The sequence below is a fragment of the Camelus ferus genome, chromosome 6 (assembly GCF_009834535.1).
Source record: "Camelus ferus isolate YT-003-E chromosome 6, BCGSAC_Cfer_1.0, whole genome shotgun sequence".
Lineage (NCBI taxonomy): Eukaryota > Metazoa > Chordata > Mammalia > Artiodactyla > Camelidae > Camelus > Camelus ferus.
Genome location: NC_045701.1, coordinates 75006058 through 75026032, shown reverse-complemented (window position 1 = coordinate 75026032; position 19975 = coordinate 75006058). Strand labels below are relative to the sequence as shown.

Genomic DNA, 19975 nt, shown 5'->3' with positions numbered 1-19975 from the left:
TTTTTTAGTATGTTGATTTAGGTGGAAACGACCTTAAGCCTAACCATGAAAGTGTAGGTTGCGAACAGTATAGTACATAATGAGTTACAAGTTGAGGGGGAAGTTGAGATTAAAGTTAAATATTGGAAAACCAATAACCTGTTGTTGGTAGTTGACATCATAGGATTTGGATGCCAATCATGCAGGGAGAAAGAAGAAGATGAAATTCTAGAACACCAATGTTGAAGGAAAGAATTGAGAAAGAGTTTCTAGCAAATAAAAATAAAGGACCAAATGCAAAACAGGAGGAAAACCAGAAGAGAATGGTGTCTTAGAAAACCAGACAGGGCATTTTAAGAAAGGTATAGTCAGGAGTGTCAATGTGGCAGATAGGCTAAAAGAGGAACTGAAAAAGTGTTCATTCCATTTGTCACAGATGGGTGGAGAAAGTCCATGAGGAGATGTGAGGAGCTGAATAAAAAACCTGGTGGATAGGATTCAGCAGGAGACTGGGCTTATTTTCTTCTGAAGATCTTGAAAGAAATAAGTACGCTTGAGTAAGTTGATAGGGATGGACTAGGATGATGTGAATCTTGACTGATTTCTTCCCCCTGGAAGAGTAAAGCAGTAGTGTAGTAAGTAATTCATGGTAGTGAAAACATACTGCTGTGAAGGCTGGTACAAACTGCATGAGGCTAGTCCGGGATCGTGTAAGGTACTGCCAGGTGGCTACTACTGAAGGAGTATCATGGGCAAAGGGATGGGAGAGTGGAGAGAAAGGAATCTATGAGCACAGGTTGCTTATTTGGTAGGAATGTTTGTATGGGAGCTTAGATTTTCAGAGGTAAAGTCCTAGGAGTGGGTAGTGCAGTGGGTTGCTGTTGTGGAATGTGGGTGAAGGTGGTTGGAATACAACAGTCAAATAACTTTGATGTTGGTTTGTTGGCTAGATATTTGGGTGTTGATGATGCTGTTGTGAAGGCATTAATTGATCATATGCCAAAACCCTCAATAAAGAGAATAAGTCGGTCAGCTGCTGCTAGTAAGGAGGACAGAGTTGATGAAGAATGATGTGGATCTCAAAGCCAGGCAGGGTTTTTGCATGAGGATGAGTACATAATGATTTGTTAGGTCATGGCTTGAGAAATGGTTCTTTCAAGGGACTTGCAGTTTTCTTGAGAATACAGTTGAAACCATACCTTCCTTTTCTTCTCCCTCTCGCTGACCTATTTTTGGCTCCCATCACCATTATTTAGGTTGTATGACAAACACACATTTGAGCAGGAGCAAGAAGTAATTTAATCAGTTGGCACAGATTCAAGATCATCTCTATAAGAACGTTATTGTCACATTGTACTTGGCTTTCTTGAGAGGGAGATGAAGTCATGAGATACAGCCTGCTTGACAGAGATTATGTTTGCTCCTGGATGCATTGGCATATGAACAATACATCATGCGTCATAGTAGAAACAAGGATGCGGGCTGCATGGCTTTCAGTAGCCTCCGTACTCCCCCCTTACTTCCTCTTTCTACTCCCACCTCTTCCTTTTCAACTTTCGAATATCCCCTGATTGCCTTTTTAAAAAACTGATCCGAGTGTCACTTCCTGCTTGAAAACTTCAAATGCAGAGTCCCAAATCTACCCCAGTTCTCCATGATATAGTCCCACCCAAGCTGTTCATATTTGTGGCCTTTTTATGCTCCCAACTTTCCTCATACAAATATGCAGCCATTTCCCACGCATACCTTTCACAGCCGGATCTTCATCTGGGCTGTCTTTCCTCACAATGTGCAGGAGGCAAAAGGCTCCCTAATCTTTCAAGCCCCAATTAATTTTTCACCTCTTTTGTGAATTCCCTGAAGTTGGAATATATCAACCGAAGTCAGGATAAATCTTTCAATCCTCTGTGTTTCCGTAGCTTTTTGTTGGTACTCCAGAGGGGCAGGCTTCAGGTCTTAGTCATTTTTGTATCCTCTTATGGTGTCTAGCATCATGTTTGAGACATATAGAACATATTCAGTGGATATTGGGTTGAAATGTTTAAAAGGCTAGAAGTGGAAGGATTTGCTCTTGACTTGCTCTGTCATCTGATTTGGATTTCTCCCTATAATGTGAGAAATTGCTTGCCTTTAGAAAGTGCTTTGTGTTCATGTATAGTGAGATGACAGTAAAGCTTTAAGAAATTATCTGTACGTCAAGAAGATATAGTTTAGAACTATCCTGTAGATTCTCTGAAGACTTTAGAGCTTTTAAAAAATTTGGAGTACCGAGATGAGGAGGAATGTTGCAGTCATTGTTTAATGTGGTACAAAAGCAGTGTACGAGCTTAAAAGGAGAGCCAGAGATCGTGAGGGGCCAGCACTTTCCTTTTAAACCAAGTGAGTTATCCATAAGGAACAACCCCACCTCATGCTATTTCATTAATATAATTTTACACTTCTGACTTATTTACATTAATTAAAAGGAATTGATAACAACAGTCATCACTGAAGATTTACACTAAGTTATGTACAAGAGCCCTTTGGATAAGTATCTCTATAAATGTTATTTTTCTTTGTCTTTACCTTATTTCATTGCTTTTTCTGAGTCTAATAAGTGCTGATACATTACCTATATTTTTTTTTCTCTGCACAAAATGTATTTTTCTCCATCTAGACCTACCTTTCTCATGCCTATTTTAAAATTTAAATGTAAAACATTTTAATGAAATACTCCAGCTGCTATTAATATCTGAGGGACGTTGGATTATTACCTAATTATGCTCAAGAAAAATAATTTTGTGGAGCCTTTATTGGAATCAAAAGACCAAGAGTGGAGTTCTGTACTTTTGCCATTTGCTGGCCACGTGATGTTGGTCAAGTTACTGAACCTTTTTTACCTCATCAGTGAAATGGGAGCAATAGTGTCTTTGACCTCTATCACAGAGTCTTTGTGAGTGTGACTTTGCTTTATAAATCCTAAAATGAAATATAAATGTAATAATAAAACCACAACAAGAAGTAAGTTCTTAGTCAAACTTAGACGTTGGTGTGCTGGTAAATGTTTTAAAATAGGTCTCTGGAGGTAAAGGGGGGAAAACCTTGATTTTTAGCATTTGCCAGGTTTAGTGGTATAAACCCCCCATTTGGCTGATTTCAGGTTGTCAAACAGCATCACTGGAGACTGAGTTGGGAAGAGAGACAAGCACATTTGTTCCCTGAGAATCTCTGTGAGCTGGCCCAGCACACTATTGGCCTTCTATATCTACGTTTTTTATAAGACACACAAAAAAACCAAGCATTTGACTGAAACTTAAAATCATAGTTGAACAGTTTTCCTGATGAGACTTTATAAGTTTATTTTTGGGTAGTGAATATAGGAGTCCTCATTTTAAAAAATCAATTCTTTCGTTAATTCAAAGTGGCATCAAGTCTTAGCTGAATTTTGTGGGGTGAATAAAATAATGATTTTTGTCTGAAACTCACAGAACTTCTTCCTTTTGGGAAATTACTTCCAGTGACTATGTTCCAACATACTACCCAATTAAATGTACATAATAAACTTACATAAACTTACACATTGAAACTTCTGTTGTAACAGATTCTACGTAGTTGCTTATAAGGTGTCAGTAACTGGTAAGTGTGACTGTTTAACATTGCAAGTTGCACCCTGCTATTTAAAAAAAAAACTTTTTTTAAACCGTACGATATATGTACCTTTTCATGGCAGGGAGGCAGAGTAGTTGAAAGTATAGACAGTAGAAAATTCCTGGGTTCAAATCCTGGCTCTGCAGTATTCACTACATACTCTTGGGCAAGTTACTTGTGTCTTTCTGCTTCAGTTTCAAAAAAGGTAACAGTGATAGTACCTCCTTGGTCAGGTTGTGCTGAGGACGAAATGAGGAAAAAGTACACAAAAAGATTTTAGAGCAGTGCTTGACATATAGACGGTGTTTACATTGTTGTTATTTTAAAAGTCTGTAAGTTCACATACCTGGCAAATCTTTATTGAATCCCATCCACAGATTATTCCTAATTTTTTAAAAAACTGATTCTGGCTATATTCCAAATAATGAATGAAAACCAGGTACTGTACACTGTTGGTACTACAATAATCACTGGTAAACTCTTTCTTTTTCATATTAAGTTATTTGTAGTTTCTTAGCTGCTGTGATTCATAGTCTATTGTACTGTGCAAAAAGTACACAGTTCTTTGCCAAAAACGAGGAGGTAGCTTGACTAGGAATATTGTTGATCTCCTTTTATAGATGAGGAAACTGATCAGGCAGTAATATTCCATAGTGTATTCTTTTGGAGACACTTCTCTCATAATCCTTCCCCTCTCAGCAGTCATTGTGCTTTCATTGGGCTGCGCACTCCTCTGCTTGTACCTTTCTTCAGTGCTTCATATTCACTGTCGTAGAAATTGGCTGGAGCATCTCTCTTACGGTTTGTGTCATCTTCAGCATCTAGTAGAGCACCTTTCACTTTGTAGGTGCTCAGTGACTGCTAGCGAGTGATTGAATACATGCAAAGGACATTCCCTTTGCGTGTATGTTCATGTGTGAATGCTTAGAGGTAGCAAGTCTCAAGGTGTTTGCCCACGAGTATAATGTGGAGTTTCTTTTGTGTACAGTTTCACTGTGGCCAGTGGACTTTCTCTTTTCTCCTTCTCTTTTTCTCAGGCAGAAAGCTTAGAAGATAAGAATATGGCTAAAGCCCAGCATTGCCAGCTAGAGAAGTTGAAATCACAGTACGACAGGCTGACCGAGGAATTAACGCAGAATGAAAATGAGAACAAAAAACTGAAGCTAAAATATCAGTGTTTGAAGGACCAACTAGAAGAAAAGGTAAAAATGTGAATGAATTCTAATTTAAAAGACTTATTTGATTTTCCTCTAGTATTTCTTCTAGAACATAGTATATATACTTTAATTGCTAATTGTAAGCTTTCATAGGAAAGTTGTATTGGTGCCAGAAAAAGTCATAGAAGTTTATTAGAATGCTGTGATTTTTATTCTTTCAACCAACTAGTAACCTGTTTTTAAATTTCTTCTGGTAGCAAAGAAAGGAATTATGGTTTACTTGAAGACCTACTCTTTGTCAGGTATTTATGCCAGCTGATTTACGTATGTACACTCATTTAATTCTCACAACTCTTTGGGTTAAATTTTGTTGATCCCTTTTAACCTACTAGGAAACTAAGGTTCAAAATAAGATACATAATAGGTAAGTGGTCACTGTGTGCTAGGCACTTCTAACGCTCATAGTAACTGTATCAGTTGGTAGTATTATGTTCAGTTTCGCAGTTGCAAAGACTGAAGCTGAAGAAGGTTGGCAACCTTGGAACATCCCCAGCAGCCTCACTGCTTTTCTCTCAGTAGATGTGTACAGTTTTTGGGTGTCTGCTATATATCAGGCATTGGGTAGAATAGCAGGGACTTTTAGAGAGTCATTACTTTTGTGGCAAAAAGTCAACTGAGACTAGAAGACAGAATATTCAAATTTTCTTTCTGTATCTTCTACCAGCTTCCTAAAAGGATTTGCATTTGAGTATGATGGAGTCAAATATATGAAAGACTGTTAACATGGGTAATAGGATAAAGCAGTATGGACAGGGTCAAATGAATCCCATACCTGATACTTGTTATTAACATCTGTGATAAAGGAACTGTCTGAGTGGGCTGTCATAAAACTCTTCATAAACGTCTAGGAAGAAACTTTTTTATTTTAAAGAACTAATTTTTATCTTTCATGTTTGTTTTCCTTAACACCTATTATGGTGCAGCCAGTAGGCAGCCCTTTTTTTTCTGGAAAAAGAACATAATTTCTGACAGAGCAGTAAGATGCGGTTTGATGCAAACGCAGGCATAACAGATTTGTCCCAGATTCAGAGATTCTTCTTCAGTTTGGCATCTTTTCTTACTACCCATCTCTTGCAAGGAATGCAGTGAAAACAAATTTATAGTCTTTCTGTTTTATCCTTCTTTAATTTTCTTCAAACAGCTTGCAGATGATACAGCATGTAACTAGGAAGAAACTTTCTTAACGCTTTGCTCTTTTTGATGTTGGCAAAGTTCACTATATTTAATATATTTATATATTTTTGCCTTTCTAGTAATTGTTAAAATTACTAATTGTTAAAATCAAGGAAATAAAATTTAAGTTAGTTTGGAGTTTATGTGTTTGGAGTAAATGTGCTTAAGTTGCTAAATTTAGGCCTTGACAATCTTGACAATCTTGGCAACTTTTGCAATTTGGTTCTTATGTCATGCTTTGTTTTGATTATGTCTAATGTTCACACATATTTAATATATCTGTTGCCAGAGTATTGTTGCTATGGAGATAATGCTGAATTTCCCAACTTCCATAATTAAAATTTAGCCAGAAGATTGTATTAACACATTTTATATTTAATTACTTGCATTTAAGAAATAGTGAGGAAATTTTTGATGTGTTGGAAAGTTAGTTTACCTTGTTGTGCTTAAAATAAATGTTTTTTCACTAATTATGTTTGTGGTGTTCCAGTTACATACGCATTATCAGACATGCATGTAAATGGAACATTCAGCTTAGAACAGAGTTTTAAGAGTTAATGATTATACAGTATTTCTTCCTCATTAGTGGTTTCCCTTTTCACGGTTTCAGTTAACCTGTCCCAGTAACTGATATGATCAATTTTGGACCAGTTGTCCAAAAATATTAAATGGAAAATTCTAGAAATAATTCATAAGTTTTAAATTGTGCATTGTTCTGAGTAGTGTGATGAAATCTTGAGCAATCCCACTTTCTCCCACCCAAGATCCCCAGGCATCTAAATCTGCTCCTGACATCCAGCCATCCACATCATCATGGCTTGATGATCCAGGATCGCCCAAAGTAGGTGATCCTCCTTCTGACATATTGTCGGAAAGTCAGTAGTAGCCTAAGACGATATCACAAGGCCTACATCATTCACTTCATCTCATCATGTAGGGTGTAGAAGGGTGAATCCAGTGCAGAAAGATATTTTGGGGAAGAAATCACATTCACATAACTTTTATTACAGTATATTGTTATAATTTTTCTATTTTATTATTAGTTGTTGGTAATCTCTTACTGTGCCTAATTTATAAATTTTTATCATAGGTGTGTATGTATAGAAAAAAAACATCATATATATAGAGTTTGATATCAGGCATCCCCAGGGGGTCTTAGAATGTATCCCTCGTGGATAATGGGCGGCCACGATATTCCTTTGCTATGTAGTGAACATCTAGTATGTGACAGGCATTGTGCTGGATGCCTGGGATGGGATAGAGATAAAATATGGGTCTGCAGTTGAAAACTTACAGTGAGATCTTTAAAAGCAAAATCCCTTTCAGTTTTTAGAACTATATAGTCAAGTCCTGACAGTGGGTGCTAATGCAGAGAAAAGATGTCTCTGAAACCTGAAATGGTGAGTAATCTGAAGGATATATAGACACACACACAAATATACGCAGCTTATATGCTTGCTTTTTTTTTTTAATGTTTGTTTTTTGTGTACATGATTGTTATATACTTTGGATTGACTTTGCTGATTGTATTGACCTGTTTTTTAGTATAGTTAGCTATAAGTCAAAATTTCAGTGGATCAAGCCATCTACAGATGAGGCCTTTCTCTTTGGGAGGTAGCATATAGCATTAGTAGCTTTGGGCAAAGCTTTGAGTGTAAATCATTTTCTAGTTGTTAGCTTTAGGCAAGTTGCTTAAAATCAAAGCCTCAGTTATATCATCCTTAAAAACAGGTATAATAGTACCTTTATTATAGAATTAAATGTGAAATTGTATATAGAGTGTTTGGCAGGGTATCTGATACCTAATAAGCTATCAATTAGCAGCTGCTGTTATTTTGTTGTTATTGTATTACCAAATAGTTGCCGATTAATTGTTCAACCAAGCAATAAATCAATTAGCAAATATCAATTGACTACTTAATAGTGTGTTAGGTGTTAAGGGTCAGGGAACTGGGAGTAAGACTTACTGCAGAACTATGCTGATTGGAAGTTTAGAGTCAGACCTTGATGAATCACTTGAAATAGATGGTTCACAAAAGTCTTACTGATGTGAAAAGAGCTGGTAGTTCTATCAGCAAGTGATATTGAAGGCATGTGTGTCAAGTAAACCAAGCAGGTGAACAGTTTTAAAGTTATATTTGCTATTTGAAGACAGGCATCAAATTTTGGTTGTTTTTCCATCCTCAAGACTAGGCACAAAGCCTGAAACTCCAGATAATTAGTAATTGTGGATAAATATAAAATTGTGGATAAAGTGATATGTGTGTATACACACATGTACATACACATATGTTTATGTGTAGATAAAGAAATATGGATAAGCTGTGGATATATATACACATTGATTCTCCCTCTTTCTCTTTCTCCTTCCCTTTCTCTCTCTCTCTCTATGTGTATGTGTTGGCTAGACTGGGGGAAATAAAAACAAGAAAATAGGACAAAACTATATTTTCAATGAAAAAAAGTCCATATCTTATATCCCAAAGATTACTACTATTTAAGCAATGCAATGAACTCGATAAATGTTGCCTAATGGACTGAAGGGGTTTCTAATCAAAAAGGTTTCTGTTAGAACCATTTCCGGCCACTCTGTACATTATATGTAGGTTATCGGGAATGCTTAGCTAACCCATGTAATATGTGCTTGTTTCTATAGTTATGCTTAATTTTCTTTATAAGAGTTTATTTCCTATTAGTAGTTCTTTTGGGAGATGAGAATGGCTGCAATGAAACAATTAGGAGACAACTCATGAGACATCTAAGGCTATAGCAGTTCACAGGAACTTAAGTGTTGAACAGATTAGGACTTGTAGAAGTATTTTTTGTTCCTTCCCATGAAATGATTTATTTAAATCATTTGTGAAAGTGACACTTAGCAACGTATTTGAGGCTATGGCTATGTTGGGTTCTTGTACACAGCGTGGATCTTTAAAAAATGGTAATTATAATTTACATTTGCAAGTGTAATTATGGTGCCCCTTTTCACAGATGGTGGAAACTGGGGTTGAGTGTAGTATAGTGACTTGCCCAACAGTGCATAGCTTGTGGTGGAAACAGGGTATGAGCATAAATTTCTTGTATTTTTCCCTTTATTTACTGCCAGTAAAATGACTCACATTTGTGTCTTTTCATGAACTTTTAGCATTGAATTTAAAGTTACCGTTATTATATTCAACAGATTACCATATCCTCTTTTATTTTATTTTTTTCAGTCTGACACAAATTTTGGAGTAGGAGTCATCAGTGATTTTGTTAAAAAAAAAAGTCTAATTAAAACCTGATATTTCCACATAAAAGATATCTGTGACTGGAAAAAATGAATCAGTGTTGTTTAATTTTGTGTTTGGTTCTAATTTGACCATCTGTTTAGGATTGCTATTTTTCACGATCTGGGAAAATATATGATTGTCAGATGTCTGTTCTATAAAGTATAGAACTTTGCAAAATCATAGTTTGACTTTTTTTTTTTTAGTAAGAACTCTTTGATAGTAGCAGGCAAAATTCTCTGATTTCAATTTTTGTTCCCCGGAAGTACGAGAAAGAAATAGAAACAAGTGAGCTGTTGACTTCTAGCATTTATTTTAATGTTTACACCTCAGGCCATTTTTAGGCAGACTGTGCTCTTTCCTTGGTGCCTCATCTATTTTAAACTGTGTGAGTAGAATAAAGCAGTCACTACCACATATTAATTTGGAGGTAAATTGAAACCAGATACTCTAAATAAACACGAATTAGGATGCTAAGAGTAATTTCCTATCAGATTTATCTCATCTTAAACAGCAACAACAGTGAAAATACTAATACAATTGCCAAATTAAAGGTAAAATGATAAATTTTGCATTTGTCATTTTAAAAGTACTTTTAGTTAAGTCCCTGATGGTCATTAACTCCAGAAAAGTCCTTACAGAGAATTGACTGAAACATCAGGGTGCTTACCATCTGTGAAACTCTGCCAGATATTAACAAAGAAATTTATAATGCAACGGTAAAGTGACTGTACAGTGGAGGTGGGGAAGTCCAGTTACACACACAGCTGTGGCAGAGGAAGCTGTAAGACATATAGATACATGCAGGGACATTTAGTCTCTGCTTTCCAGACTGGAACTCAGGTATGGAGAAGCCATTTCCAAACTCTTTTCCATGGGCAGTGATCTCTCTCCCAACCATTTACAATCAAAGAGGTTGGTTTTAAATGAATTTGAGGAATGAAGTCAAAGTTTCCATCTTTACAACCCCTCCTGATGTGGACTTGATTTCGAAGTGTGCCATTTCATCTTTAATTTGCTAAGTGGTTGATAACTATAAGGGCTTGAGAGGAAAGTAGTCCTGTTGGGCACTTTCCTTGAAAATCCTGTATTATTAGTTTGATTTTATTTGCTTGTGAAATTGGGAGTGATACCCATCGTGTAGGAGTTAGGCTAAATAATGGTGCCCACAATTGGTTGTGGTGTGGAAAGCCAAGGGGAACTGGCTACATGGAAGTTCTCTGTTGCATCTGTTTCAGTGCTTTGCTGGATGTTAAGCAGTCATAGCTTGCTTTGGTGGACCTAAAAGGGAACATAAAATGAATGTCCTCGTTTGTTTCCGTTGAGTTTTTCTTTGATCACCATTTAAAAGTGCTTATTGACTCAATCCATTTTGTCATTTAATGTTGAACAAGCAATATTCTGTGAATTTTAGGGAAAATCAACAACTTGAAGATGTTTATTGTATATGTAAGTTACATTATTTGGAGGTTTGTTTTTAAACTTTTTTTCCATATTCTTCATAAAAATAAATGCATGCTTAAAAGCATCCTTTAAGGGAAAAAAAAAAAAAAAAAAAAAGAGAGACAGAGGAAGAAATCCCTGATGGTTGTTATAAACATTTCTCTGGAGATGAATGGTGCATTTTTTTCTTCTGAAAATTAAACAGTGTTCATTCCAATTGCATAATTTGAAACTTTAGTTGTTTGTTTCCTTGTCTATATTTTGTTTCAGAAATAGAAATGCATCAAAAGTGGCTGATTTTAAATAACGTTATTTCTGTTTCCAGGCATTGACTTAAGAGAAATATGTGATCATTATAAAATGGTCCTAACTTAATGAATGCATAAAATACCCTTCAGAGGCATTTTTGTTTCCAACTTTGAATATTAATTTCTAGGAATGTATCCAATACACATCCTAACACCTTTTTGATTGTGCTGCCAGTGATCCTTGTATTGCTCAACATTCTCCTAGGAAAAGATACTAAAAAGCCGAGGCAAGAATAATTTCCTTAAGTGGGGTTAGAAGTTTAAATTTGAATTTCCAATTTTTTTAACCTCTGTTTTATGAATAACTTTCCTAAGCCTGCCTAAGACCAAGTTGTAGATTGAAGTCTTCTACACTCAAGTTTTAATATGCATCAAATCCTGTGTCTAGTGTTCTAATTATGCCATTACTTTTCTCAGTTAGTGCTATTGTTCACTCAGCGCTCTTAGTTCTTACTATTAAATACTATTAATCATAATATCTTCGCCTCCTTTGAAGGAAATAGTGCAAAGCATCTATTTAAAGAGGAGAAAGGTATATATCTAACTCACAAAATAGTAGCATTTTAATTTTAGAAAACCAATCTTTAGTGAATTATAATATTCTTTTCCTTACTAAATACGTATAAAGAACCATCTCATTTTCTCACACTCTGACCCATTCTTAACTCATCAGCAGATCATATTGGTTCTGTCCTCAAAATTTATACTGCATCTGATTACTTCTTAACCCCTGGCAGTGCTCACTTTTGTGACATCAGCTTGCCTTGATGGTTATAATAACCTGCTACGGGTAAGATGCTCGCCCTCACTGATTTTACTGGTTGATCTATTGCAAAAACAAACTTATTGAAACACAAGAAGTTATTTGAGTTTGGAGATCTTTTTCCCTTTCATTGTTGCATAGTTGGGGTCTACTATGCCCGGCACATGGAGAATACACTAAAAAAAATACTTGTGGAATGAATGGAATGTAAAAGGATATTTGCATTCCAGAGAGATTTATTGATCGATCGCTATGTGCCACGCTCTATTAGGTACTGGGATTTTTTTTCTAGTTTTCTTTTTATTGAGGCTATATTGGTTTATAACATCATATACATTTCATGTATACAACATTATATTTCTACTTCTGTCTATACTGCAGTGTGCTTACCACCAAAGAGTTAGTATCCATCTGTTGCCATACAGGCGATTCCCCTTTACCCATTTTGCCCTCCCCCCTGGCCTTAACCCTCCGGCAACTGCTCTGTTCTCTGCATCTATGTGTTTGTTTTTATTTGTTCATTTATTTTGCTTGTTTGCTTTTTATATTCCACGTATGAGTGAAGTCATACAGTATTTATCTTTCTCTGCCTTATTTCACTTAGCACGATATCCTCAAAGTCCATCTATGTTGTTGCAAATGGCACGATTTCATATTCTTTTATGACTGAGCAGTATTCCGTTGTGTGTGTGTATCTTCTTTATCCACTTACCTGTTGTTGGGCATGTAGGTTGTGTCCGTATCTTGGCTGTGGTAAATAATGCTGCGATGAACGTAGAGGTGCATCCATCTTTTCTAATTAGTGTTCTTGTTTTCTTTGGATAAATACCCAGAAGTGGGATAGCCATATCATATGGTAGTTCTGTCCTTAATTTTTTGAGGAACATCTGTGCTGTTTTTCTTAGTGGCTGTACCAGTTTACATTTCCACCATCAGTGTGTGAAGGGTGCTGGGATATGTAAATGAAGAGGAATGAGATCTTTGCCCTAGAGGAACTCATGGTCTTGTGAGGAGATGGACATAAAAGATACATGTAGAAGCTCGTATAAAGCACCCCAGGAGCACACAGACGGAGCACCCAGTGTTCCTAAGCTCTCAGCCTGTCTGTTGTTACAGTATTCACCGGGGTGAGGAAGGGCGTGCATGTTATTGGACTTTCATACAGAGTAAGAAATTCAGTTTATGACCTCCCTTTGTCCTCTTTACTCCTGAGTAGTGTTGGGTTCACAGAGGCCAAAGGATAAACATAGGTTGAATTCATGGAGACTTTGTCAACCTGATCTGAACTGATGTTTTTAGGGTGGTTGTTGTTATGTTTTTTATTTTTTGATCCCAATCTAAACGATGAATATATAGCGGTACTTTGAATTTAAGAGATTCACCATCATGTAAGACCTTCTTTTTTTAAGAAATGCCTGAAAAAATTAGTTTTACACGCGACAGCAACTAATGTGTTATTTATTTTTTGGCTGTTTTGCAAGATAGTTTTAACACTAGTGTAGTAATTTTCCAGATCATACTCTTTAAAAATTTTCTATAATATCCATAGCAGAGCCTTCTCTTTTAGTCGTGCTGCAGTTTCTGCCTTGGTTGGCATTTCATATTGTATCTTAACTTCTTTGCAGCTGAGTCAACTCTGTTGGCAAAAGCAATGTGAACCTTCTTTAGAGAGTCAGATAAATGGCTTCCAGACAGATCCAATTTTTGTTCAGGATAGTTTCATAATTTGCCTTGTAATGCTGGTGTCCTGGATTTAAGGCTTAGGCATAAAAGTTATCTTGAGTTACAGAAATATTCTTTCTCAAAACTTTTTAGGTGATATGTGCAGGTCTATAGTTTTAACAAGCCCTGCTTCCAATAACTTTGAATTACATTGTTTAATTTCAACCTTTAACATTATTTGATTTCTCTCTGCTTCTTATCCCGTCTTTCCCGCATCCCCTGCTCATGTGCTGAAGTATTGTCACACTTACTCAAGTTTGTTTTTAGTAATGGAAAAGCATTAACTTTGTAAATTAATGATTTATTTAGTTGTGTGAGTGTGCTTTATTTACTGTAATGTTTCTGTTAAGGTGTGAAGAACTGTTTTCATTTTATGTAATAAACATATTAGAAATAAAGTGGCTTTTTTGCAGCACTTAACACATTGAAGGAATCTCATAAGCTTTTATCAAGAAGATAACATTTTGGACATGGTCTAAGTTTTATTGAAGTAGTTCTATTTCCATTAAGATTGTGTCTCCTTGTAATCCTTACAGTCTTTGGGAGAGTGAATGTTCTGAGTTGTAAAGGGTGTGCTGAAACAGAAAAGTATAATTAGAGGAACATTTTTTATCCTTTGAATCACAGGTTCATTGATAAAGCCGGTCAACTCTGTGTGTGTGTGTGCATGTGTGTGCGTGCACATATGTGATTGTGCACGTGTGTATGATGACATCGTGAACAGTGTGATTTTTGTTTCCTTTAGACACAAGTGTCAACAATATAAGCCTTTTCTGTCCTGAAGCAGAAACGTCATGAAACCTTTGCTCTCTTGACAGTGGAACTGTACCTTGTTTAGTGTGAGATTAGTTGTCGTTCTTAACTAAAATCTGCCAAGAGATTTTATGTGTACACAGGGTACATCTCCAGTGTAGAGGAGGGGGGTAGCCCCTAAAAGATTAGGATATTATGTGCTTGATGGATTTCCCCCGTTTTATGGTCTATTTTGAATTTGCCAGTATGTCATATTTTTATTTGTAGCGATAAAAGTTCATTTGGAAATATTTTTTGAGTTGCTCTTTCTACTTTATGACTACGGTAGTCCCCACATAACCTGCTGGCTTTTCTAAATTTTTCACAATGGCTTTCTAAGCTCCAATTTTAAGAACTGGGCCTTTATAGCACTTCAGCAGAGAGTATTAGTCAGAGAGCCAGGGCACTTAGTTTATGGGTTGTTGTCTCTGACTTAAGTCGTTACTTAGTCTGAATTTTGGTTTCTTTATTTGTAAAGTTAATGGTTGGGTTTGTATTTTAAGGTTCTTTCTTAAATTCAGTCATAGTCTAGAGTGTTTCTCTTCTTGGGTCATATAGACTGCTACTGTCAGATTTGTTTGTCCCCAGCCCTTATCCTCTGTGAAGAAGCTCCTTATATTCCCAAGACCTTAGCTTTTTGCTAATCTTGTAGAATTACTGCTCCCTCTGATTTTACTAGAAGACCAGGGAATAGCCATAGTAGTGCCTAAATATTACCATCTGCTTTTATTAATCTCTATGCCCCCAAATTAGACTGGATGTTGGGATTAATGTCAGCCTGTTTCCCATCATCTCACAGAATGAGCTGTGCTTGTTCCACTGGTAGAGCTGTTTCTGAAACACAAAACTGGGAGAAACAGTCCCAGTCCTTGGGAGCTACAATTAGTGTTGAAACCAATATTCTCCAGCCAGAGCATGAAAGTGTCGAAATTTCATGGAGACATTTGTTGGCTCTGTGAGAGCAGGACTCTAACCTGTCTCGTTCACTGTGTCCCTAGCACCCAGAAGAATGTCTTGCCATAGTAGGCCTTCCATAAAATGTATAGAGTGAATGAATAAATCAAATTGCAATGGCTTAAGTATAGAATGGAAGAGCTTAACTTAACTCCTAGATTTAGATTCTTAGAGCATGTGCAGAAAGGATGGAGAACCAGTATGGTGCAGTGTCTGAAAACTAGCTAAATAAGAACATATACCTTGACCTGGAACACTAAAAGACTTAGTAGCGGGTGGAGGATTTATTTATTTACTTTAATTTTTGAGTATAGCACTTAGACTAATGGAAAGATTCTGCAGCTTTGTCAAGTACCCTTTTCCTTGAAACTTGAGTTAGTCACCTAGGGGTGGGTGGGATGACCACCTGTCAGAAATGTCAAAGAAGGGATTTCTGAAAGAATGGGTAGCGAAGCCCACTGGCCTCTAAGGTTCATGTGAGTTTATAGCTCTGCGAGTTTTACTTCAAAGGGAGATTGGACATGGCACACGGAATGCCTCACTGAAGACAGTGAAGTAGATAATGAAATGTCAGCCTTTGCTAAAGTGATTGAACTTAGTGAGAGGCCTTTCTGACAATATCAACATTCTTAATACTGAAATGTAGAAATAGTTCTGTCTTCATATTAATGAGTCAGGTAACAGCACAGAAAAATAATAGTGGGAAAAGAAAGATGGCTGCGAGGGAAAGGAGAAAAGAAAGATCAAGTAGAACATCACTGTGAGTTGCCTGGATTTAGAATATGAACAGTTGTCCTCTGAGTACATCGGTAACCCCTGAGAGAGTATTTTCGTTGTTAACATCACACCAACAAGGACACGCAAGCTTGTGTTTGTCTGGAGGCCTTTGTTTCTGTGGAGGAAACCTCCTAGCATACATACCTCAGCAGTCTCTGAGTGTGTAGATCTGCTTGGTAATTGATGAAATGATCTTTGCAGTGTTGAATTTAAATCTTCACAAAATGTTTAAATTACTTATTCAGCAAAGTAGGGAAGGTGATTATAATCATGTCTTGTGGTCTCCTGAAATTAGAAGTTTATTAAGGGAGACAGGTGCAAAAATACATATTATGGATTGATACATTTTTTGAAACCATGATGTTCATAATACGCTGTGGGAATATTCTGCATTGGGAAATCACGAAAGAAAGAAGAGTGGATCTTGAAGGATAAAGTTTGAAGGATAGGAAGTATAGGTGGGTGCGTACATAGCAACAGTACAGAAGAAAGTATCCTCGCCTAGGGACTTGGCAGTAAGGTGTTTTCTACTAAGCAAACTATAAAATCAACAAATATTGTTCAGAGTCAGAATGTTAATTTTTTAGAAAAGCTCCTAGATGAGAGCAAGACATAGTGACACTGTTGATGCATCTAAAGAGATGTCCTGTCAATCAAGAGGGAGAGTCTGAGCAGAAGCTGAATGTGGACAAAGGAGAAACTTAGAGAGATGCACTTAAGCAGCCTGCATCCAGACACTACTCAAGAGAATGGAACACTCTTATTACTGTGATTTGAAATCCTGACTTGTAGATGGGCATGCCAGGCTACCATTAGCGTGATGCCACTTAAACATTGTTTCCTAAAGCAAACTCCCCTTGCTCTGCTTTCCTATTCATTAAGCAACATTCTGATTATAATTTGCCTTCCGGTCTAGATTGGTCTACAGGGAGAAAACATACTGGTTATGCTGACATGAGCATTCTGATCCATATGGCAGTTATGGTTCTCACTGTAAATTAATGTAGTCAATTGAGTGGCATTCTAGTTTGTACATTAGTCTCTTGTGAGCTTAATGTATTCTACTGCTAAAAGCTGGCTCAAATCAGAGTACCAAAAAGAAAAAATATCCAGCCCCTGAGTCTGCATAGCTGAGGTCCAGCCTGGGATGCTGTATTCATGAAGACAAACACTGTATCTTGGCTACCAGCTCCATTTTTGAATAGTGAGATTTCAAGCAGAGTTGTACAGGTCAGATGTGGTCAGAGGAGACACATGTAGGCATCTTGAGAAACTACAAGTGGTTAAAGTATGAGAGAATAGTAAGGAGGGATATGACGCTAGAGAGGAGGGCAGAAGACAGGTTGTGAAAGAACTCGGTTCCTTTGCAAAGAGGGTGTTTCATTCTTTTTTTAAAGTATGTTGAATTGCAAGGAAATATCGTGTATTCTGCTAAAATACCATTCTACCTTTCATGATTAATTTTCACTGGACAGATCTCTGTGTTATTTTAAATTCTAGCTGGCTTTGTTGACCACATAATCTTCCTGCTTGTGTTGTATTCACTAGAGTGGATAAAGATGACTAGGGTACCAGGGAATGACTGAAGGCAACAATCGCCAGCCATTATGACTTTTTGGTCCACTGTTTATACTCACAATTCTAGTGATTCTGTTATTTTCCTCCAAGACTTATGCAATACCACTTGAATTCCTCTAATGATGAAATTGTGTAATCAAAATGATTGAGAATTGTTTTGCCAGGGTGGGGGAGGGTGGTGCCCAAGTCCTTGTAACCTCTTAAAGGGTTCCTTAGAAACCCCCTTTCATTAAATATATTTGCTTACTTGAAAACTACCTCCAACTTCTGTCAAATTTTTATAGTTCAAAGCATTTATGCAGTATGACTGCATTTGAAGACTTAGGCTTTTTAAAAACTGTTTTGATGAGATAAAGGCAGTAGTAACGTTTTTTTTTTTTTTCTGAAATGAAACTATCGCTATCTTATTTGACATTTTGCTTTTTCTAGTGTTTTACTAAAATTTATTGAGAGCTCAAAGTCAATTTGTTGCATCAACTTTTACTCTTAGTTTCATTAATGGCATTATGTTATTAAAATGGTGAAGGAGTTTTTTGAACTTTCTTCTTTCATTACAGAATTACTATATGTATGTACTTTTTTTTTTTTTCAAATAAAAAATATTTCACTATTTCACTAAATGCCCTACCTCTGAATTCTTTATTACTTGACCTCGGTTAATGAGTAGGCATAATATTTTATTTTAGTAAAATAAAGGGACAGACAAAGTCAGATCTGTTTTCTAACATGCTTCTTTGAGTTGGTTGTACAGATATTACAGGTGTTTCTTGCCTCCACTTAATAATTAACTTATGTTTTTATTCCTTATCAATGCCTTAGGAAAAACACATAAGCAATGAAGAAGAACACTTAAGGAGGATGGAAGAGGCCAGACTGCAACTCAAGGATCAACTTCTTTGTCTAGAGACTGAACAGGAATCCATTCTTGGTGTGATAGGAAAGGAAATTGATACAGCTTGTAAAACCTTCTCTAGGGACTCAATGGAGAAATTGAAAGTAATTATGAGTTCTCATAGTGCCTTTCAGTTAGTTTCCTAATATATAATTATAATGAGATCTTAATGCATGGTTACATGGTAGTCACATTTTTATTCCAGAGAGTTTTACGGAACAAAATAACATCTTGCATTTTTCAGAATGAGTTATTTTATCTATGGCACAGTCATGGTGAGAGAAAGTGTGCTGTTACTCCACTGAATTGCCTGTATCTCACTCTGTAAAAGAAAGTGTCTTATAAGAGAAGCAGCAGTTCTGACCAAAAAAATATCCATAAGAGTCAAAAAAACCTGTATTTTGAATTTTTTATTATCACAGGCCATTTTTGTTGTTGTTACCGTATTACTGGGGAACATCTGTTGAGTACTAGTTATACTATAGGTACTATGGTAAGTACAGGGTATGCATTCTCTCCTTTAACTGCTGAAACCACCCCGTCCTTCAGGTACTTGGATTATATCCATTGTAGACCAGAGAAAGCAAGGCTTGGAGGGGTTACGTAACTTGCCCCTGGCCATGTATCTAGTCAGATGGTAGAACTGGGACTTAAACCCTGGGCATCTAACTCTGGAGCTTAAGCAAGTAACCACCATGCTATTTGCCTTTCCTATGTATACAAATTACATTTCACTGAGTTTTTTTAATCTTTAAAATGGATTATTATTACCCAATTTGTAGTCCTAGTGAAATGATAAATAAAAACAGAAGTAGTCATGGATGTTCTTAATTCCTTGGAGGTGAGCACCTCTTATGACTCTAGGTTCTGGTGCTGCTCTATTACATACAAAGAGCATTGCATTGCTTTGGTATGTATGGCTGTAACACATTATAGTTTAGCCTTCATTTACTGTTGTATTTATTTCATGTGATGATATGACAGCACTCAGATTATAGTATTGTGCATTAAGGCTTTTTTAAAACCTTTTCAGTTGTTCCTTATTTTTATTTTGTCATTCATCTTTTTTTTTCCTCATATAAAACTACTTTCCCCTCTTTTTTTCCTGCTTTTCCTGCCCATCTTTTTTTTTCCCCCTTTTCTTTAAGTGATGTTTCAGAGAACATAAAATGATAATTCCACTCTTGTGGTTCAAGGTGCTTTAGGATTCAACTTTAAAGGAAATATTTCAACTGGTAGAATTTGATGGAGTTGATGGAATTTCTACCATATGTGTTTTTATATACATTTTTTTTTAAAGCTATGTCAGTTTGAGAGGACTGTGAGCCAAATATGAGAGGTAATTGGCTTGAGGGGAAAACTACCTCTTTCAGTGCTGTTATAATTCTGGTTTATTCTTTTTCCTGGGTAATGCTATTTTATTTAAGACTTGTCTTGTTTACATATATTTAAAGGGTATGTGGCTTTGAAATCCTAATTTTACC

At 36.3% G+C, this 19975-nt stretch overlaps 1 protein-coding gene across 7 annotated transcripts in view; it reads left to right on the top strand.

Moving 5' to 3' along the window:
- Window positions 1-19975, top strand: part of CEP128 (centrosomal protein 128) — a 357186-nt gene that overhangs the window by 126226 nt on the left and 210985 nt on the right. For all 7 annotated transcript variants that reach the window (XM_032482452.1, XM_032482451.1, XM_032482457.1 and 4 more), the window contains 2 exons: window positions 4644-4808; window positions 18419-18595. In XM_032482452.1, the coding sequence (XP_032338343.1) occupies window positions 4644-4808; window positions 18419-18595 (342 nt within the window). The remainder of the gene's footprint in view (window positions 1-4643; window positions 4809-18418; window positions 18596-19975) is intronic.